The 23,277-nt window shown below is 36.4% G+C and overlaps 1 protein-coding gene and 1 long non-coding RNA gene across 3 annotated transcripts in view; both read left to right on the forward strand.

Moving 5' to 3' along the window:
- znhit6 (zinc finger HIT-type containing 6) overlaps positions 1 to 23,277 on the forward strand; it is a 37,317-nt gene that overhangs the window by 3,690 nt on the left and 10,350 nt on the right. The window contains exons 3-8 of one of the 2 annotated variants that reach the window (XM_038295014.1): positions 3,567 to 3,673; positions 4,514 to 4,599; positions 5,746 to 5,849; positions 19,301 to 19,369; positions 19,490 to 19,570; positions 21,281 to 21,361. In XM_038295014.1, coding sequence (XP_038150942.1) covers positions 3,567 to 3,673; positions 4,514 to 4,599; positions 5,746 to 5,849; positions 19,301 to 19,369; positions 19,490 to 19,570; positions 21,281 to 21,361 — 528 coding nt within the window. The remainder of the gene's footprint in view (positions 1 to 3,566; positions 3,674 to 4,513; positions 4,600 to 5,745; positions 5,850 to 19,300; positions 19,370 to 19,489; positions 19,571 to 21,280; positions 21,362 to 23,277) is intronic. The other variant, XM_038295015.1, reaches the window with a different exon arrangement.
- Positions 11,337 to 12,066, forward strand: LOC119789852. The gene is made up of 3 exons (XR_005281651.1): positions 11,337 to 11,781; positions 11,851 to 11,933; positions 12,014 to 12,066. It is a non-coding gene; the product is annotated as an uncharacterized LOC119789852 (long non-coding RNA).

Consider the following 23,277-nt stretch of genomic DNA (forward strand, 5'->3'; position numbering starts at 1 on the left):
TTTAAAAATCAGACAATGTGATTTTGGGGATTTTTTTTTCTCATTTTGTCTCTCATAGTTGAGGTATATCTATGATGAAAATTACCGGCCTCTTTCATCTTTTTAAGTGGGAGAACTTGCACTATTGGTGGCTGACTAAATACTTTTTTGCCCCACTGTATATGTTAGCATTTTTTTTTTTATTGTTTTGATGATCCAACATTAGGCATGCTTACTGGTGCCTCTGTTTTTAGCTGCAGTGACTTAACTTAGAGTGCATTTCTCCTTAAGATGTTCCATAATCTTTGTGGAATAAAAAAAACCCCAAAAAACATCCTGAATCAGAAATCCTTAATTTTTTGTGATATATCCTTCTGCAGTACAACTTCCAAACTGTTACGTATGCGCCTTTCCTTTCAATGGCGTTGATGGACTAGATCCCATTGGGAAAAAACGCTTTGGCATCCTCTTATCACACATTTGATTAAAGGATAAACTGCATACTAGATTTTTATTTTATTTTTTTTTACTTGAAAAGCCCAGCTGAAACATTTTCAAACATATCCTAATTTTAATCGGGGTAAGCATCAAAATACTCATATAATGCGAACCTGTATGGCTGCTAAAGGGATTGATAGTTATTTCTAATATCAGGAAAACATATAGTATGTGTCAATATTAGGGATGCACAATATAATCGGCCCCCTATCGGTATCGGCCTGTATCGGGCATAAAACTGAATATCGGACATCGGCCGATCAGCTTCTGAGCTTCTGAGTTTCTAAAGTGTAAAAAAAAAAAAAAAAAATACTACTTCTTCTTCCTCAAAAACTTCATTTTTACAGACTTAAAAACTTCTAAAGATGAGGGAAAAATATTGATACATTAAAATATCACAATATCTTCATATGCTGAAATATTGCCATTTAAAAACACCAGATCAATCTCTTTTACTAATGAAATATTGCTCGTTATGCTACGAAATCCCCCGAAAATTCACGAAATTTTGCCATATATCGATCTATTTTACTAACAAAATCTCACAAGAATTTGCAAAATATCACAAGAGCTTGTTACCGCGTTTTTAAAAATCTATTTGATATCAGCATATGAAAATATATTTGAGTATATTATTTTTCAAAGTGTCAGAAATGGATAACAAAACTACTTATTTTTGTCCAGCTTTAACATCAGTATCGATATCAGTAAAATAGATCGACACCGTGTTTTTAAAAATCGATTTGATATCAGCATACGAAAATATATTTGAGTATATTATTTTTCAAAGTGTCAGAAATGGATAACTGCTATTTTCAATGACTACTTATTTTTGTCCAGCTTTAACATCAGTATCGATATCGGTTATCAGCTACATGAGTTATAAAATACCGGCATATCGGATATCGGCCAAAATCCCAATATCGTGCATCCCTAGTTAATATTGCTGAGTGTAAACACACAAGTAATACAAAGGAAAAAACAATTTACCCTGCTATGGTTTCAAAGAAAGCAAGGGCCTCACATATTTACATTTTTTTCTTTTTTTTTATTAATGACCTTCCACCCCACAACCTCTTGACCTTTAAAAATGTGTATGCCACAATGAACATAATAAAGATATAAGAGCTTGGGTGCACAACCTTGAATAATAATATGAGAGTTTTTCATTGTAATGCCAATTCTTCGCAATATGCATAATGCATACAGTGATATTACAATAACATTAAATTAGAGATATTTTGTGTTTCTCTTGCAATTATGAAACAATTCTACATTCTAAAAAATCGTTGCATGACCACTTAGTCGGCACTCAGATTATAGAAATTTACTTCTAAACAGTGACTTGACTCTAGTACTAACTCAAAAAAGAGACGTTGGTATCTTTGAAGTTGCAGAGTGTTTGTGAGTTCTACACCATCAGTAAAAAAATATGAGCTCTATTTACAATAAGGCGAAATCTGAGCATCCCACTAATATATTCCTGCGCTACATGATCGAAAAAAATCCCATTCATTACCTTCTAATTAGTTCCAAACTGTTTTTTTAACATGGCAGCATAAAAGGCCGTATAAGACCCACCATGACAGCAGCTTAAAATACATTGAATATCTTCATCAAAATATGGCAAAGATCAGACCAAAGCTTTTATATAAAAAAAAAATTTAAACTTCTTACAGTTTTTGTCAATTATTGTTATAGAGTAACCTCTAGACTATGTACTTTCTGTTTTACTGCAAATAAAACTTCCTACCTTCACTAGGAATGAAAGCCATGAAATAGAAGAACATATTTATTGTCTTCACCATGAAAGAGCCTCATTGGACATGCATAACAGCAGACTTTTAAAGTGCTGCACTTCTCTGCGAAGAAATCTAAGATTTACGATCCACCCCTGGCTGTTATTGTTTTGAACTCCATGTGCTTTGCTTTGATTCATTTCCACTAGCGAACTGCCAATAGCATTGATTCATAATCTGTTCCTAGAGGTCTGTGGAAGCTGAAGTATTTATGACCCAGCTTTTAATTACAAAATGTCACTGCAGAGGTCATACCTGAAAGTTTCATTTGTCCCAACAGTCCCACCAAAACGTCCTTCCCGTTTTCTCCTCGATGCCTGTTGGGTTTGGGAACTGTTCAGCATTCCTTATTACACAGTTTTCTAAGGATACAGTCTCTGTTTGACCCGAGGCTTTTAAAGTCTGAACACAGTCTGTTGTACTAGAACTTACCCCCTACCACTAACATACGTACACACACACAAATGCACACTATTCTTATGGGGACTTTGCACTGAATTTCCATTCATATAGCATTAATTTATGTGGCGTAAACCTGACTTTTACTCCAAGAAGAGAGCTTCTCCTCATGGAGACCTGTTGTTGGTCCCCGCAACTACCTATAAGTCCCCCTAATGCTTCATATTTTGCTAAAAAGAGTTCCCCACAATTTCCCCACATCTTGACTCATAACTGTGTCAAGATGTTTTAAAATATGTTTCATAGTTTTTAAAAATATCTGCACCATTGGGTTTCTTTTTGATAGTACTTAGAATTTTCAGTGCCAAATGTGAGATTGCAGAACCAAGCCTTAAGCAACCTGTTCTGGGTATTGCATTTTTTAATATCAACAAAATGTATTTGTGTTGTCGAATAATTTTTAATTCAAATCACATTGTTGATTTAAAGCTTTGACATTCCCAATCCGATTTTACCAAATCCTCGTTAGGTTTTTTTCTCTGCGATTAAATAAAAAAAAATAAAAAAAATGAGCATGATTCCAAGTGTTTTTTTTTTGTTTTTTTTTTACCCTTTTACTTTAATTGCTCATTGAAAGTTTTTAAAGCAGGACCAGAGGCAACATCTTGCAGTGTGCTTGAGAGAGTAGTCACAGTAAAACAATATCAGTCCTCATTCAAATCTGCAGAGGGAAAGTTTGGTTTTGTTTATACTGTTAAATTAAGCACCACTGATATGTAAACGATCAGACAACAGCACAGTTTGAGAACCAGTTTCAGGCCGTTGTGGTCTGAAACCCAGAATGTTTCTCTCAATAATCCAATATCTGCTTTTTGTTTATTCATTTTCCAGTTTGCTGTGTGTGAAGAAACACAAGGATGACTCAGGATGCAGTGGTGTAAGGGATAAAACGGCATTTGTCACGCTGTCACACTTCGACGAAATGACACTTCTTAGTGGTGAGAATCTTCTTTAAAACTTCTTTTTTAATAGTATTCACACCACTTTAATAACAGTGGAATAAAAACGATAAATTAGTTGCAGTTTAATGCCTGAATGAACTGTTAAGACTCCTAATAAAGCTTTGACTCCATTTTATAAAGGAGTATCACAGCAGAGGAGGCCGACCCCAAATGTATATTACAATTTCAAATAGCTCTTAGATAAAACATTTTAAAAGTACATGTGTTCTTCTACTGAATTCATACGCCACTATATCAGTCTATCGCATAGAATCCCATTGAAATATACTTTTGTAAATTGTTATTAGCAGTTAGTAATTGTTCTTAGACTCAGACAAACTTGTTTTTCATTTTGTATGGAGTGTATACAAAATAAAATTTTGTGTTGTTCAGCTCTCATGACATTTCCATTTCTTAAAGTGCAGCAGTGATGAAATGTAAATAGTGTGGGAGAGAAAAACCATGCAAAACATGGTTCTTGTTGAATGGGTTGGACTCTCCTTAAAGGTCCAAACCCTGTATGACCTTTCTTGTTCTTCAGCAAGAGTTTTCTGAAGTCACTCTAAGGCCTAAAACCCAGATCACATTAGAGAGTTCTTTTTTTATTGTTTGCAGATCTGTTTTTCTCCATGTGCCCTGCATATTTAGTGAGCCTCTGTTCCTGGCAGAACTCTCCATGAACTGATCTGTGTGTTAAATGGCTTTTAATGAGGCCTCATTTTCTTGGGAAAATGACCTTCATTTCCACGCTTAATAAGCACCAGTTGCAAATCCACCAAAATTGCACTTCTCTGCTCAGCTTTTGGTTTATCTCTTTAATGTTTGCCTGCAATCTAGATTACAGGTTTCTGGAAGACACTGGCAGATTTGCTGATGGTGCCACCAGAGACAATCTCATCCAGACGCCACGTACAACTTTGAAAGTAAGTCTGTGATTTAGGATTTACACACACCAAGCTCCCACTCTTCCTTCTTACAGTTACGAGCAGTAAAGATGTAAAAAGGTTGTAAAACAGTTACAATAGAAATAACTTATGACTATATGTCTTGTAAGTTTCTTTATTTTTGTTACCCTTATTTATTAATCTCTGTATTCCTTGCCCTCTTGTTTATTGACATGAATTGACACAGGTGCTAATTTCTTTAAACAATTCATCAAAAAGAGGAAAACGAAGCATACAGATGTGTTATTTACCAGAAAGTTACTACAGGGAAAAAAGTCTGTTTTCCAAAGCAATAACTATAAAGGTGAAAGAGATTAAATAAGGCTTCAAAGCTCACTGAAACATTGAGGGACATCTTAAAGTCCTCAAGTCCACCATAATACTTCTATTTTTATTTTATTTTTTACTAGGAGTAAAGAGAGGAAGTATTTAAAGTAAAATGTCTTTTTTTTTTTTTTTAGATTTGTTGCAAATGTAAACTTCAGATTTAACCTGAAAGCAGAAATCTTTAGATTGTTACTACAATTGCAGCAGGGTTTGTGTGGGGGACCTTATAAAATCTGAAATGGTCATATAAGTTAATACAACTAAAGGTTTCACTTGATCTTTTTCAGGGATTGCACCAAAGTCTGTCTGGTTAAAAAATAAAAGTATTACAGAGCAGAAAGACAACATCCCATAACGTTTGTTTTTAGTTTAGGAGGTTTAAAGGTTTCCATTTTACAATTTCTGGAACTTTTTTTCATGCAACATCTGTGTTTTATTTCCCAGTGCAGAGGCAAATAAATGCTGAACTGAAATTAACATTAAATAATGTTTATGGGATGTTGTTGTAGATTTTCCTCATAAACTGTAACCTGTGTTGGCATAACTGACAACCTTATTCCTGTTTACACAGTTGTTGCCTGAGTAGCAATAATTTAATCTCCCTTGTGATGTCCAAACTCACAAAATGTTACGTTCTAGTAGGAACTGTGGCAGAAAAATGGCTGTCTGACTGTTTAGATTGCAGCCAGTTAAATATTGCTATGACCTAAACGTAAGTGAAAGTATCATAAACTCTGGTCTGTTTGTTGCACTATTTTCCTGATATGATATCGATGTATTTTATGCTCTGTTGAACAGGCAAAGAAGCTGGCCGCCCATGCTCGAAAGATGAACATTACCCTGAGGTTTCTCCCTGTCACCTTCACCAAGAGCAAAGAAAACTCCACCTTCTTTCTTACCAAGTGAGGAAAACGGTCATTAAAAAAACTGATAGTCAGTTTAGCTGACACATAGATACATATTAACGCTGAAACAATTAATCATATTCATTGTGATTAATCGATTATTGAAATAATCTGCCGCTAAATTAGTAAATTTCTATATAGAGATTCTAAAACATGCCATAATCTGTTAGAAGATCCCACAATAAACAGTGATTATACCAAAATTCCAACATTTTGCATTAAAGATGAAATATTTTTTTATTTTGTCCATCAATATGCTCTATCCTGAAAAATCACCAGGTTTAAATTCTGCCTAAAATAGTCTTAAAGGAATGTTTGCTATCTGATTATTAATCGAATCATTGAAAAAAATATTGGGCGGATTAATCGGATTAAATGGCAAAATGATTATTAGTTGCATCACTAATAAATTTAACCAATATTACAACAGGAAACTTTTAAGACTCTCCCTCTCTATCCTCTATGCTACTTTATCTCTTTGGGTTTTTAATGTTTAACCAAATCTTTTCTGTATTTAGATGAGATAATATTTTTAATGAACTTTCTACAGATGTCATTTTATAACAGAGGAACCAGATAGTCTACTAAACGTATAACAAAGATTACATTGCTGCAGCACCATTAAGGTATTCAGTCACGCTGATGAAGTCCAGATCCATGTGTTGTTTAGCCACAGGATGGCACTGTTGTTAAGCCGTCGACACTGCCCTCAGAGAGCTTTTACAGACGCTGATCTTTCAATGTCTAAAAATCTAAGTCAGGTTGTGTAATTAAGCACTCATTAATATTATTAGTTGGTATAATTTTCTTATTTTAAGTGTTCTTGATCTTTTTGACCAAATTAGTTTCCTTAAAAAGAAGGTTTTTAGTCTGTGGTGGTTTTATGCCATCTTAGTTTGCACTGTAAAGGACAGCTGTGACCCCTAATCACCAGGAAGCATATCATAGATAAGACATTATATTTCCTTAATGATATTTTAATCATAATGTTCAGAGTAAAGATATTCTTCTTCTTTTCTTTTTTTTTGGTACATTTTATATTGAAATTGATGCCCAGGGTTCCATATTAATTAAGCTGCTATGGACCTGTTCACTATTAGAAAGAATGACTGAAAGCTGTAAGCTGCACAATCTTGTTGTTCACTGAAATTCTATTGGAGTGAAACAACTCTTGGCTTTCATTAGTTGCATCTTTGGCTAGCCTAACACTGCTGTAGGCTAACAGGACCTCTAGGCTCTGTATCAGTAGACTTGTCTTATGGCATCTTGCCCTAACTACTTCATCTAATTGAAGTAGGTAGATAATTAAAGTGCAAATTAAGTGGTTAACCAAACTTTTGAGCCCATTTCCCCTATGACTCAAGCTGTATTAAGGAGAGAAAAGGCAGTTTTGGAGCTGAGGTTCTGATTATCCCTGCTACTCTACAGAACACCAGTTGTGGAGACCTTTGAGTATGGCTAGCTGGCGGTCCAAGGGACAGCCGGCTTCAGCCTGAAGCTGCTCTGAGTGTTTTTAAGTTCACCGCCTATAAGCTGGGCTTTACTGACCGGCCAACACACTCTGACAGCGGGTCATCAGCAACAATCAGCTGTAATGACAGGCAAAAAAAACACATTGAGCAGACAGATAAGAGCCATTTAAAGTTATGTTGGCAGGTATTAATCATCAATCATGCCCCTAACAAAAAAAAAGTTCTCAAACTTTATCCCCATTTGAGCCTCTTAATAACTCACTTTTTTTATAGCTCATAAAGCAGCCATTAGAATGGATATTTCTATGGAGCTCAATTCAATTCAGTTTGATTACATAGCGGCAATTCACAATACATGTCATCTCAGGGCACTTTAGAGATCATACAGTCAAATTGATTTTAAAATTTTCTATCTAAGGAAAATCCGTTGATTACATTGACTCTCTGCAAATCCTCATACCAAGCATACTTGTTGTAACAGTGGAGAGGAATAACTTCCCTTTAACAGGTAGAAACTTTCAGCAGAATCAAGCTAAGTGTGAGTGGCCATCTGCCGAGGCCAACTGGGGTTTAAGGAGATAGAAGCAGACATATAGAAAGAAGCAGAGATAAAAAGGGAACCAGCTCCTTTAGCAGCCCCGTCCAGGAAACACACAGGGTCCCTTAGCGAAAGCTATCACAGCAGATCCAAACCTTTAAAAAAAATGGTCTATTTCTTACAGTGATTCCTCGTTTCCAATGCAGACAGTCAGGTCATCCTAAGGTTCGTGCTCTCCCTCACTGACTCACAAACTTTATTACTGCAATGTGTTTACTGGTTTCTAAAATGTTTCTGCTCGGAGGTCCTTCAGGGACAGCATGACCACCTCCAGAATGTCCACCTCTCGGCACAGTAATCTAAAGGTTCAAACCAAATTGGTAATGCCGCCGTGCAGTACCCGAGGTCGGCCTCCTCAAAGCAGATAGACTCCATCACAATGGGCTTTGGTGAACAGCAGCTACAACAGGTACTGTTGCAAGCCAGCTCAGCCCAAAACACATGTGCACCGGTGTCAGAAATCCCACTGTTTTGTATCCGTATGTCATTGTTTACCCGCAATCTGTGACATGCTAGCAGTCTGCGCTTGCGCTCTGATAGAGGTAAGGCGGCTTGTCTGGCAGGCAGGATAGTGACAAAAAAGAGGTCAACAGCTGTCTCTTCTCTCCTTACTTGGGCTCGAGTCCCACGCCAAATTAGCTCAAAAGCTTTCAGCTTCGTCTTCACTCATGTTAAATTTCTTAAGAGTTTTACAGCTGTGACGTATCGCTGGTATTTCCAATGTATCCAACTGCATCCAGAAACCCTGTGACATCACCGCTTGGAGTACTGCAACATAATGGAACCCTTGCCAAAAAATGTATGAACAATGCTGCGTTTTTTCTTTTACGTTTATATTTTTCACATTTGTAATACCATTTTTGACAATAGTAAGACTCAGTCTTGTAATTTAAGTTAGTTTGGTTAACTGTTTCATTTCCACTTTCAGCATTTTTTATGAACAGATCCAGATATGTCATGATATGGTAAGACTGAGGCTTTCTACTGTGTTGACAATTACAGATTTCTTAAAGTTGTACAGAAGTCATATTTAAATTTCAAATCATTTTGGCTTAAACATGTATATAAATGTACTCTTTATCAGACGATATTGTCCCAAATGTCCAAAAAAAATACTGTCTTAAAATCTGTGTTTTGTTTTTTCCCCCCGTTATTTTATACAGGCCAGTTAGTTATATGTCAGCTTGTACACCTAAATCATATACCAATGGCCATCTGTCAATCAAATCTTTTTGGTCATAGCATCTTGATTCATATGTTGCAGCCAATATACACAACGGTTAAATAAGAAATAAGAATCAATTTACTTTACCATTGAGTTACATCCCAGTGTTCACGGGGATGGACGTCTGTGTCTTCGGCAGGCGTAGAGCTAACAGAACTGACAGCGTTGCGAGGCAAGGACTCAAACATGTACAGCTGTAAGCCTTCTACACCAAACCAAGCTTCTGCCGCCCTGGCGTCCTCTTCCACAACAACTTCGTCCCTGCTTTCCTCCTCTAAATAAAAAATGTATGGCAGAGGAGACTCATCCACGACCTCCTACACAAAACTCTCCTCTTCTTGCATGTTTTTGCTGTCCATAGCGTTACTTGACAGTGTCGTTGTGCTACTTGGTCCAAATGTAATTTCCCATTGGAAACCTACTTGCTCTAAGTGGCTAACTGGTTAGCAAGATGCTTCCGAGACACTGGCCACAACCAAACTTGGTTGCGAACCTTACGCCACAACACATCCCGCCCCCTTGATAATCGACCAATCGAATTCACTTGTGTAAAGTCAAGCACCACTCAGGAGAATTCGGAACTGCAACCGTTGGAACAGCCACTTAACTTTGACTTTAATTCCTAGTTTGAGCAGTTAAACTGATTAGGGCTGGGCAATATGGCCTAAAAATAAAATCCCAGATTTCCCCCCAACTTATTAACTTCCACTTGATCGCTGGCACTCCATTGTACATATTTACTTTAAACACAGCAGTACACCTAAATAACACCGGTTGAACTTTTACCAATATAGACATGCTATACATCCTTAAAAAGCTTAGATTCTCCACAATTCCACCACCAAGTTCATTTTATGGACACTATGAGCACCAAAGTACAAATAATAAAGATATAGCAGCGTATTAAATCAGAATTTAAAAAAAATAAAGCTTCGACGTTGTACCTTTGAAGCGATCCCGAGGCCGTATTATGTTCTATTTGTCCATAAGGCTCCACAGATAAAAATTTATCCAGCATATTCATAATCAAAACATTCCATGATGTGAGAATCACCACATAAAGCCATTTATTTTTTTTAACCGTTGCACTTTGCATTGTCTTTGTACTTAATTGTGCTATACAAAAAAATTGCCTTGCCTTGCTATCAGAAAAGTCCCATCCTTATAGCTAACCATCTTGTTAATTACCCCAACTTCTACCAACATTTCCGGTTGACATTTGGTCCAAGGTTTTAATCATATTAATAAACCACATCTTCTCTCCGCAGTATATATTGGCACCATGTCTTTAGGTATGTGCAAAGCAACCGCTTCAGTGATTGTTTTCCACCCTGCTCTTTTCCTCTCATATGCGATGCTTTGTGCAAAAGTTTAGGCTATGGTTGGCTGTTTCATAGCATCGTTAGTTGGTTTGTACGGGGTTGTCCGGAGAGACTGGCATTTTCATATTCCGCTGGATGGCTCTGTTTAAGATGCAGAAAAAAGGTTTGTGGTGCTGCTGCCTTTAAGTGCGACGGCTTGTTGCAGCGTGGGGTTTCTGGCTCCACGTCTGTTGCAGCAAACCCAAACCTAGGGATGATTTTTTTTCCCTTTTTCAGGACTACCTTCCCACTCTCCTCGGTAGCCATGATGTCGCTTGCCGAACTGGACCGTGGGAATAATATTCCAGATACAGAAGCTCCTGGGAGCCAAAATTGTGATTTACAAAACATTTTTTTTCTTTTTTTCTCAAATTGCCCTAAAAATTTTTTTTTGAATTAATTCATTTAATTGATTTTTTTGCTCAGGCCTAATACTGATGTCCTGTTACTGTCTCCTGCTAACCTTCTACGCCTTATTAATGTTTCGATTGAGGCTAATTGCCATTCTCCCTTATTTGGAGAATGGCATAAATATCGTTTATGGAACTTCCTCTTATGTTTTATAGTCTAAAATACAGTCACAATGCTAAATAGTGAAAGCTTTCTTAATTAGGTTTTACCATTTTGCCTCAGCTTTTCCCATCTTTCTCTGTCTTTGTAACGTCCCACAATTGTTCCCAGCAACTTATGATTTAACTGTTCTCATTTAAATAGTTTGACTTTAAAAGCTTTATTTCAGAATATAGCAGAAGGTTCCAGCACCATCTGCTCCATATTTTACCATGTTCAGCAAATTGATGAATGTGGTAGAAAGTAATTATGGGATGATTGTGAAGTTTTTGGTTTTTCTTAAAAGATTTGCCACCTGGAAACTGAGTAAGGATGCCATAATTGCACAAGCAGAAAACAGAATATGCCTAATGCCTTTGTTGAACTGGAATCCGAGGAGGCTTTGGTACCCAGCTGTTTGTTTAGTCTGCTTAAATGTACAGTGTCTGACAGAAGTTTCTTCTCCACAAGAGGCTTTCATTCACTGGCCAGCAAATGAACATCCAGTCTGGGAGAGAAAGGTAGACGATTATTAGCCTGGGATCATGTGAGAATGTGCTTGAGAATGTACAAAGTACATAATATAAGAAGCAGATGTGGGATGTGTGTGACTGCAGCTGTTTAGCGACATACTCCTGCTACGTGCTTTTGCTGCCAGAAGAAGATCGATACTGACAAACAGCTGACCGTAGGGCTTTCATGTCTCACGATTGTGTGTGTATATGTGAGTTTGTGTCCTATTAAATAGTACAAGATGACAATGCATCTGCTCTTATTTTACTTTTTTTACCAGCATCTAACTTTCAAAAAAGGTTTTATAAACCATACCAAGATTTACAAAAGTCACAGACTGGCTCCCAGTCCAGCCTTTGGAGGGTAAGTATATAATCGCTAGCATTTGGCAGAACATTGGGAGTAGTTGTGTTAGGTTGGAATTATTTTTTTTTCTGACTCAGCCTGGCATAGCTGGGGATTTTCCCTCATAGACAGCCTTAGTGGACCCGACAACACATTCCAGCAGCACTAACTGTGGATAATAACTAAGCATATTTCTATAATAACTTGAGATAATTAGCAATATGAGCTGCTGTGGTTTTGTGGGCCTCATATTATTTCCCTACATATTGGAAATCAGGCTCAATTAACTATGCGCTGTGGGCCAGAAGGAAACTTATTTTGTTTCCAGTTATTGACAGGTGTTGAACACCACCATGCTATTAGTAGTGAAAGAAAAGAGCTCCATTTGAAGAAAGATTATGGTTCACCAACTTTCTTTTTGCACACAAAAATGTACAGTGAAATATCATCACAGCATTCAAAAGATCCTGTCTGTGGTAGAGATGCATCACTACGATACCCAGATGGGATATCATCTCTGATACTAACTAATTAACTGGATCAGATAGATGACTGATCAATGCTAATGCAGCCATTTGTTTTGCGTTAATATCTTAGAAATATAGCTTTAGCAAAATACTAGCTTCAGGTAACTGCTAAAGTTTATTTAGAATATGTGTTTGTGGAACACTTTACATTGAAGTGTTATTTCTTTTTACTGCTAATGTACACTTTATTTATTAATGTGAAATATATTTATATCCAAATTTATTTAAGTGTTCAGACTTTATGCATTCATTTCGGTTTCTTAATTAGAAACATGTTATTGCATTAAAGAAATGTAAGCAATCAATTGCATTTTCTTATATACATACTAAAATCCCAAGCTAGAACCTTTATACTTGCCTTTCTCTTGTGTACCTGGAAATCTGAAACACAAGCGGCATCACAGGTGTTGGTCCACTGAGGATATCATAGCTTAAAAACCATGGCTTGATCCGAATACCTCTAATCGGTATGAACATCTAATGCCAAGATGTTGCTTGGACCCTTAGCTTACCTTAAGAATCCCCCTTAAAATTGCAATTATTTCCTACACAAGTTTGTGTGAGAAATAATTGGATTGCTTAACCAAAAAATACAAGGTGGCTCTCCCCTGATCTGTTCAGCATCCTTTTGTTTGGTATCCCTTTAAAAGCAGCACGAAAAACCAGCAGACCTTCCGCCTTAGAAAAATTTGTGGGACCTGGCACCTGTTTCTCTTCCTCTTCATTTCAAAACTCGTTCGAGATAAACAAAATGTTTATCTGAAACTTTCTTCATTGCTAACAACTTCGACACTGAAGAGTGTTGTTATTACAACTTACAAGCATTCAGATATAGTGTTTTCGCTTTTTGCAAAAAGCTCAGTCAGGCCAGGTCAGGAAGAAAATCATCCAAGTCCTGTCACAAACTTATTTATTGCTGCATACTTAAGACATGCATTGCGTGCTAAAATGATAATCATGGATCTAAGAACAAGAAGATCGAGATAAAAACTAGTTAAATAGGCTTGTTTTTCAAGTTTTTAAAAAGTAAAAAGCACTAAATCCTGATTTAAGCAACGTTTTGCAAACCATTGCGCCCTTTCTAAGCATTATGCCATACCTTATGTCTGATTGCCAGTGTAATTTGTCAAACTATCACCAACGCTCTAGTCAATTTGAAATGTACTGCATCATTAAATGAACATTTCTTGCCCAAGGAACACTTACTGCCATTCACTTCATGGCATGGCTCCTGTATTTGCAATGGAAATACTGTATACAAGGCCAGAAACGCAACATGTGGGAAGAATGACTTCACCAGAAAGCATCTTATATCTTCACTGGCAAGCAGGTTAGCATGTTTAATGCTAAATCGTGCTGTTTCGGCATTTCTCTCAAGTAAAGAAAAAATATATCTGATTTGTAATTATCCCTTGAAATGGGAATGCTGTCTGGGCTCACGTGCAAAATATTACATCCAAAACCCTTTTTGGCACCTCTATTAGACCAATTAATGCAGTTTGAAAGAGGGCTTTAGGTTAGTTTAGTTTTGACATTCATCACAAGTTTTTTTTTTTTTTTTTTTACTTGTGTGCTGGATGAATTACACCATGTGATGGATGACTGCACAAATTGATTAAAGCATAAAAAAAGATCTCTCCCCCAGATTGGCACGCTATGAATATTCATCAGTTCACCCTAATGCACATTACACTCAATTCGACTTTAAACAGTGTTTTTAAGCTCTGGCAGGGCTACATTTTGGTATTTCTAGGCTGATGCAGAGCAGAGTCTCTTAGCTGTTGTTGGAAACACATCACATATCAGTATGGCAAACCATTACCATTATAATTGGCCTGTTGACTACAGTATGCATGGTGCTCTGTCTAACTCAAGCAGGAATGTGTCCATGCTCTGCTAAACAAAGGGAAGAATGCTTAAGTGGGTTGAATTAAAAGATAAAAACAATGTTTTTCTGTTGGTGTTGTTGTTGACTTTGAAGTGTTTTAGATTGGATGACTGTGAAACCCATTCAGGAATGGGCATTAAGGAATCAATACAGGGATTTGGTAAACCTTTCTCAATATTAATCAGAACAAAACTGAAATAATGATTTTTTTTTTAACCAGAGGATGAGAATTTTAAAATTTAGCACACAACTTTAGTCATTACAGCTAAAAACCACAAATCAGGCTCAAAATCTGGGGTCTATTGATGGACTCAAGCCTGAACCTTCACAGGCACATAAACATAGCAATAATTTCAGCCGTCTAACACCTAAAAATAATCTCAGGAAATAAAGGTCTAATGTCTCAGCAGATTATTGAAAAAACAATTCATGAATTCAGCTTAAGAACTGATTACAGCAACAGTGTCTTCACAGCACCATCAGACAGTTGCAGTAAACCCACAATTCAGGTGTATGCATCCTCACTAGAACTAATAAAGTAGTGCAATCTCTCCGGCTCTAAAGTCGTTACACTGACTTCCTGTATACCCAACTTAACTTTAGAACACTCCTGTTTGTCTATAAATTACTGAAAGCAGAGATCACTGCTTTCAATTGAGATCAAAAACCTATTTGTTTGGAGTGGCCTTTGACAATGTAAACATTAATTTAATTTTCTTTTTCTTATCAATAATTTCATAATTTTTTTATAACAACAATATATTTGTAATTCCTGTTCCTATCGATTCTCAAGTTTTGTCTAAATGAAATGGTCTGAGCTTAGTAATGAAAATCAATTTCTTGAACATCTAATTTTGTGGGAGTGTTTCTATAAATTGTCACAGAGTTATTTAAACCAGAATATAGAAATAAAAGTTATGCCTGAATATAACAAAAATGGCAGATCTCAGTGATTGCCTCAAAACTGTCGGTCAACAGAAATTTAGTTCAGGTACATCAGACTTGTTTACTGTTTTTATATATATATATATATATATATATATATATATATATATATATATATATATATATATATATATATATATATATATATATATACACACACCCTTGAAAATATTATTGATCATCGGTAATAAGATTTTGATCTACAAAAAATAATAACAAATGTCGTTACCATGTTATCAACACTTAAATGCACTTCAATGAGCCAAGATTTAACATTCCTCTTTGAGCAACCAGAACACCCTATTTAAAAGCCTTGCAAGCAGCAGAAAGTCTCTCCCAGCACTGATGGCTGGATTACACTAAAGACGGATAGAAAGGAAGGGGTAAATAGTCTAAAATGGTGAATCCCTAAAATTTTTTTGAAGAATCAGATTATCCCGTTCTTCCTTCTAAGTTTTTCAAGGAAAAACGTTTCAAGTTGACTTTTGTTGTTTAAGATTATTTCAAAGGAATTTTCTTTGCCTCTTTTTTGTACATTACAAAACTCTGGCATGTTGAAAGGCGCTTTTGGGTTTTTAAAAGCTGCTGTGTATGAGCTCAAAACACACAGTATTTACAGAAATAAGTTGCTCAGTCAAAGCATTTAAAAAGATTTAAAAAGATCAAGCTCACTTCAGCATGTGTGTTGCATTAATAGTATTTGTTTACACTCTTAAAACCATTTCCTGGCCTTGTTACAATCCTAATTCATTCAAAAAGACTAACTTTCTGTTTGATGAATAATCCCTTTAAAGCAAAAATGTTCTTAAATTGGGCCATTGTAGGTAGCAGACAGCTTATTGCTAAGTATTAAAGGGCTTTCATCATAATCTTTTCATAGCTTTTGCAAAAGTCTTTTTTCTTCCCTGCTTGTATGATTGACCTGTTTCTTATTCATAGCCTAAAGCTGTTTGTCTTGACACTCCTTTAGAGTTCAAATTCTGTTGATGAACTCAGCAGTGTGACCTCTGAATGCAAACCTTCACTTTATGGGCTTCTGTTTCACCCAGGTATGCATTGTGGCCTTACCTGATTAGATTGCAAGCCTCTTTGGGCAAATCCCTCTTCCAAGGAAAGACATAGTTTCCATTTGAAGTAATGACAGAATAATGGTTTCATCACACCTGCTGCTCCGCCCTCTCTATGTATTTGCATGTACAAACATTAACATCTGGAGACATGCACTCTAGGGTGAAATTCTGCTGAAACCAAGCAAACATGGTTGTTTCACCTACTAAAGCGGTATCACCTTGGAATTAGAAAGCATTCCCCTCCCATGTCTGCGTTCACACTGCCAAAATTCCTGCTGTATCTCTTATTACCAACAACAAGTCCTTATGCCCACTCTGACTGACTGAAGTGGGGCTGCAGCTGTTATTATTTAAGTAATCTTTTGATCTGTCGATTACTATTTTTTATTTCTGTTAATCACTTTATCTAAAAAGAGAAAATTCTTGTTAATTGGTATCTTTTAATAAATGAATCATTTGAACTTAAAAAAATAGACATAATTATCAAAAATGTTTAACTTAATTCATTCTCAACATCATTGACTCTGAAATATTTAATTTCTTTATTTATAGATAATAAAAAAGGCAAATCCATCCATCCATCCATCATCTGACACGCTTATCCCGAATGGGGTTGCGAGGGGTGCTGGTGCCTATCTCCAGCAGGCAATGGGCGAGAGGCGGGGTACACCCTGGACAGGTTGCCAGTCCATCGCAGGGCTACACAGAGACAAAAAGGACAAACAACCATTCACACACACTCACACCTAAGGAGAATTTAGACAAGTCATGTGGACATGGACTGTGGGATGAGAACCCACGCATGCTCAGGGAGAACATGCAAACTCCATGCAGAAAGACCCTGGGCAGGGAATCGAACCCAGAACCTTCTTGCTGCAAGGCAGCAGTGCAACCCACTGCTCCACTGAGCAGCCCCAAAAACGTAAATACGTTTTCTTTAAAAATGATGCCGATTGGTATTAGGGCATGCATTATATCTGGACTCTGGAGGAGTGGAGACCCTGGTAAAGCTAATTGATCTCTATATTTGGCAGCAGACCAGACATTGGCACTTTCCAGAATGCATGGTGTCAATTGCAAAGTTGATCCAGGAAGATAATAATCATGTGGAGAGGATTTTTAAGAGTATGGATTGGCCCTATTGGTTACAGTCAAAGGAACTCTTGATTCTTATCTATAACAAGATATTTTGGAAAATATTATGCGCCTTGCTTGCTATGAACCATCGGTTGGCCCCTTTGGGCCCTTTCTGTTTCAACATGGCCGCTCATCACTGCACAGACCAATTAAATTAACATAGATTTCCTAAATCCAACAACTTTCAATCTTCTTCTATCAGTAATAACACTTTGTTTTGATGTCAGATCTGATTGGTACTAGCTGATCGCTGATCATTCAGTCAAGTTGAAATCATTCATGTCTGATCCCCAGTAGAGAGGCACCAATCCGATACCTGGATCGATCCCTGATTTGCTATCAGATATCAGAGATCCAATCCAGTGCAATGGATAACATGGAACTGTTTATCTTTCTTTTTGCTGCTTATTTCTTAATAAATGTAAAATAAATTTAGAATTTCTTACCCTTTTAACAATGTTTATGTCAAGACTAAAGCCTTCACTGATTGATATATGCTCATTCAACGGTTGAATCGGATCAATATCTGATATCAGCCAATATGGTCAGCCCAGGTTCGGAATCGGATTGGATTGGAAAAAAACAGGATCTGTGCAACTATAGTCCCCAGTTAAAAACTAGATTATTTCATCAGTATTTTGTTCCTGCATTTAAATAAAAGAATGATTTTTGGATATAAAAACACACCTGAACATCCACAATACTGTGGATTGTGGCCTAAAGTCCCAAAGATGTTGGAATTTTTTTTCTCTGCATGTTTTTGTCAACACTTTCAACCAAATGATACAATTTGATTTGAGAATTTATGGCCGCTACCAGGAAAGTTTCACTATTTTTATCCTATGAGAGTAAGACGTGATTTTTACCATCTTTAACTTATTTCTATAAATAAAAGGAGCCGCAGATTTAAATTAATAGAATCAAAAGAAATCCTCAAGCCCTGAATCTGTTTTAGGGAGTAAAGAAGCCGTAATAACAAGCCCTCTCATGTGTGCCCTTCAATGATACTTTTTCATTTTTCTGAGGTTTTGTTTGATCTCCATCTCATGCATCAAGGCCTCGCTCCTTATACTTTACAAAATAAATTGTGAATGAGCCAGCTCCATCTTTAAATATAGGAAACTCTGTGGCTTTGGTCAATAAAGTCCTTGTAGTTATGTTCAGTATTTGTTATAAGGTTTGATATTCCTTTTTTTTTTTTTTTTTTTTTTTTAACAAGAGCGAAGTTCTTTTTGGACCAGAAACATTTAGGTTGTTCACTCCATGTTTTAACATATGCCCTCTGTCATCTTCACATTCTGCTGTTATAAATCCTGTGTGTCGGATAACAGGAGAGCATAAAGACGAAGGCTAAGAGTAGACACTGAATTTTGTTGGGATTAGATTTTTTTTTCTACGTTGTCTTTCTTTTATTGAGGGGAAAGTGTAATTCTGCTTAGAATCATTTTTCATTCTAATGTCTTCTGAATTAATTCCAATAAGATGCCAACTAACTAAGATTGTCTTGGCTTTTTCTTTACATTGCTCATTAAAAACGCCACACTACCCTGAAAAACTAGCTTTGTCTAACTCTATGCCCTGTGATGATCATTACCATGTTTTGTGTCCCATTATTCAGTCCATAAAAAGTTTGAAACAGAATAAGAAGTTTGTAATTATTTAGGTAGATTATTGGTGAATGATTTGTTTATACTGCGGTCAGATAAGCATGTTTGTGTTTGATTTTTAGACGAACAAGGAAAGATGGTTTACAGAAAACCAGGCATTAAGAGGAGTCCTTTTTTAAATAAAAAGTGATCCTTTCTGCATCCTTTTTAGGGAAAAGCGATTCCTGTGGCATCTGAAGCTTGTATTCCCTCAGAGCAGCTCAGAGTACAGTCAGAGGAGGTGAGTTATGTATTATTATTCTAATAACATAATTGCAGTTTATCATATGATGGTATTTTGATTTCATTTTGATGCTGTTGACCTCACATTCTCTCTCTGCCTTATGTTTTTTCCTTCTAGGGTGTCTGACGGTCAAACCTTGACCCAGATTTTGACTGCTTATATTCACCCCACAGAGTCTGATCCTGTTGTTCGTCAAAAGTGAGTTTCTACCTTTTCCAATAAAATTAAGCTTGTTGTATTTGCATAGCATCAGTCTATTTTTTATTTATATTATCCACAATATATTCAGTCTGTATATCTTCTTAATTAAAGTCTGGAAAACATATAGCTACATGCATTTTAGGCTTTATGAGTGTAACACTTGGGAAAGGAATTTGAAACAGTGCACACTGTGATTTATCTTAAACCAATATTATGATTTTGAATTTCTTCAAAATTTTCTTTGCACTAACCACAGCATGCAGATGTTTTACTCTATTTTGTTTTTTTTTTAAATGCTAGCTTGTCCAAAGTCCATTGTTGCAGGACTTCCCTTGAAAAACTGCTAAATTCTACTTGCTAAAGAGAAAAAATGGGGGAAAAAAGGTTGAATGGAAGGCTGATCTTCATCATAACATCTACAATCATAGTCACATTTTATTGTAATTTGAAGCTGTTTTCAGATCACAGGCGTCTTGCGAGAATGCCACTACCTGATACTGAGTTTTTCATAGTGGGATATACCTTAAAACCGGCAACCGGCCCATGCCAAAGCACATTAGGGCTCTTTCTCAATGTGTGTACTTTGGCATCCTCGTGTGCTCGTGAAACATCCTCAGCTTCACCCCGAGCACTGTTCCAATTCACAAGAACACAAGACAGAGAAAGGACAAAGTCCCCGGATGTTATTCTTGCCCCTCCCTCTTTACCTAGTAAGCATCAGAGCAGACTAGTCTGTTCTGAAGATTGAAAGCTGTCCCAGAATGCACCACGGCAGCAGCACCTTGCAGAGGAGCACTCACAGAGTATTAAGTTAGAAGTTCTCTCCGTTGTTCTATAAAAGTACATTTTAAGATCATTTGAGGTGAGAACATTAATTAAAAAAATTTTCAAAAGTTAAGAGGGTGGTGGCAACCAGCAGACCTCTGAGGCTAACCGCAGCCAGGGCCAAGCTTAGCCTGTCTGCAGCAGCCTTCTCTCAGCATAGCCGTGTGTGAAGTACCCCTGGCTCTGATGGACATTTTTCTGTTTTATTTGGATAAAAGCTCTTTTGATGAGTCCATATTTGCGTTCTTGTGAATTGACAAACGTCCCCAGGCCTTACTTGCCTCAGCTGAGACTAATGGTCAGGATTCAGCATTTAAAAAAAAAAAAAAAAATCATTGGAAAAAATTTAAATGATGAGAGATTTATATTAAAAACTACGGCTGACGATGAAGAAACACAAAACTCAATCTCTCATTTGTCAGGATTCATGAAGGAGCAGGATTCTTTGTGCACAGACGTGTTTTATACAGGAGGCCCCTGGTTAATATAATCTCTGACGAAGCAAATGATAGAGAGCAGCAGAAAACAGAATCAAAAATGTTCTCTATGGCAAACTGAGGTTAAATTACACGTAGTGGCTTCTAGTGAGTATAAACCTCTTAAGGAGGGAAATTCCCTCATTTAGAAGCTGGATTTTTGGCCTTGGATGTATCGGTCAGGGTAACGGTGCGTGTTTAGGCTTTTCTCATACAGTGAACTCTTTGTGTTGTTTTTCTTTTTATGTCGCCACCTGAAACAGCTTCTATCAGCCTAAGCTATATTCTCATTTTCTTTTTTACTCTTTTAATTCTACTTTTTTAATCGTCTGTCTGTCTGAAAGGGTTCACATCGTTAAATTTGTTCATGTTAAAATTTCCTGCATTGTTATAAATTCTGTTTCAGGTTGAAGATGTATTCCCATCATCCATTTGATGATGTAAAGGTTTTCATGAAAGCAGAGGGGAGAAAGGCTAACTCTGTGAGGTGAGAGACATTTATTCATACTTTTTTGTATCCTACAGAATACCAATCATACAGTGAAAGGCTTTTTTCCCCCTCCGCATTTGCATTCAGGTTATTTATTTTCAGGTTTCCATCTTTTTTTTTTTTTTTTTTTTTCCCCCATTTCCGGATCTGTTAAGTAATCCTCAGAAAGTGGGTGAGAATCGGATCAGTCATCTCACACCCTGTTCGTGTAACTGCACTGACCATTCGATCAATCTTACTAATCTTGAGTGATTAGCTCGGTATGCTTAAAATCAAAATGTGCAGTTTATGGTCATGATATCACTGCTTGTAAATTCCAGCAAACTTACGCAGAGCTTTGGCAAGAACGACCTCTCAGGATAATTTTTTTTCTACTTACCATATTTGGTTTGATAGCAGGATGTTTAAGCTTCATTTTTATCCTAAACCTACCTTACTTGATTGTCTCCAAATCTAAACAGCTTTTTTTCAGGTTTTCTTCCAACTCTGGTTGGTTTTATGCTATTTTTAGGAGATCGGGTAGTTATGACACCCTTTTACCTCCCTCACTGTTAGTTTATTGAGCTGCTTTCCATTTTCCGTGTTGTCACAGAGTGACTGATGATCATAAAATGTTAACTGCAATCACCTTCTGGCCTAAATGAAACAAATGAAACCTTTCCATCCCATTTTTACAGATACTTGATTCCTTTTTTTTTTTTTTGCACCAATGGGATGAGCTGCACCTTACTTCCAGGTTATAAATCGTATTTTATGACTGCATGGTTACAGACATGACTGAAAGATGAGAGTTGATATTTGCCAAGGCTTATCTCAGGGTGTCAAGTTTTACTTAACACTTTAGAACAACATTTCCCTGTTGTGCTGCTCCTTTAAATTGTTACCCATATAATAACAGTCATTACAAGCTGGTCTTTACAAAGAAAAGTTGCTCATTTTCTTATTAAATTATGTCAGACCTATTACATAAATGCCACACTTATATTTCCAGAGAAAACTGATGTATTTCCCCTTTAAATACTGCTGCAGTTTGAAGTATTTTTAATTGGGTTAATGAAATTCTGCTGGTATAAAAATACCGTTTTATTTTTCCCCACAAAAAGGATGCAAGCACAAAATACACCAAGCGCCTTAACTCTTGTGACATAGATTATGTTGAAAGTTTCCTGTTAAATGCTCTTTTTCCACCACGTTGTCAAAACACTATAGTGGATGCGGATCTATGTGCTGTTGAGGCCTTTAGAGCACAGTGAAGTCCTTATTTTGAAGAAATCAGTTTTGAAAGGATTTATGACATTGTGCAGGAATGAGCAACATTGTTTGTTGTCAAGGTTTAGGTGCAAAAATCAAGGTAACCATATATAATCGATAATTATTTGACTGTCAGCATTTGAGAATATTTCTAATTCAATGTTTAATCTGCTGCACAGATCCAGTCATGTTTTTCATTGAATTTCAACATACATAAGAACTTTGAGGTCATCAAAGTATATATTAAAGGGATAAAAAAAAAACAGGTCACTTAATAGCAAAGAGAGAGCATTAAGTCAGTATGTAAACTAATTGAAATATGGTAGACATTACTTAACTAATTCTCACTAATACTGAAAAAATCAGTTTATTTTCTTAAGAGTTGATGCCGGAACAAGTCTGTTAACTGACAATAATATGAAGTAAGCTGGTAAAACAATATACTAAAGATTAAGGAGGTTATTAAACAGTACTTTTATTTAAGATATACCTGAATTGAGAAGAAGTGGTTCGTCATTACAATTCTCACACAGCAGTTCAGTCTGGAGATAAAGGAAAATCCCACTAGCTAGACATGTACTGGCATGAGTAAATATCCTGGATTGAGACACAGCAAGTTTTTGAAATTTAAGTGTTTCAAAACCGCTTAAATTTTCCATTCT

The sequence above is a fragment of the Cyprinodon tularosa genome, unplaced genomic scaffold (genome assembly GCF_016077235.1).
Source record: "Cyprinodon tularosa strain WSP-4 unplaced genomic scaffold, ASM1607723v1 ctg35, whole genome shotgun sequence".
NCBI classification, from domain to species: domain Eukaryota; kingdom Metazoa; phylum Chordata; class Actinopteri; order Cyprinodontiformes; family Cyprinodontidae; genus Cyprinodon; species Cyprinodon tularosa.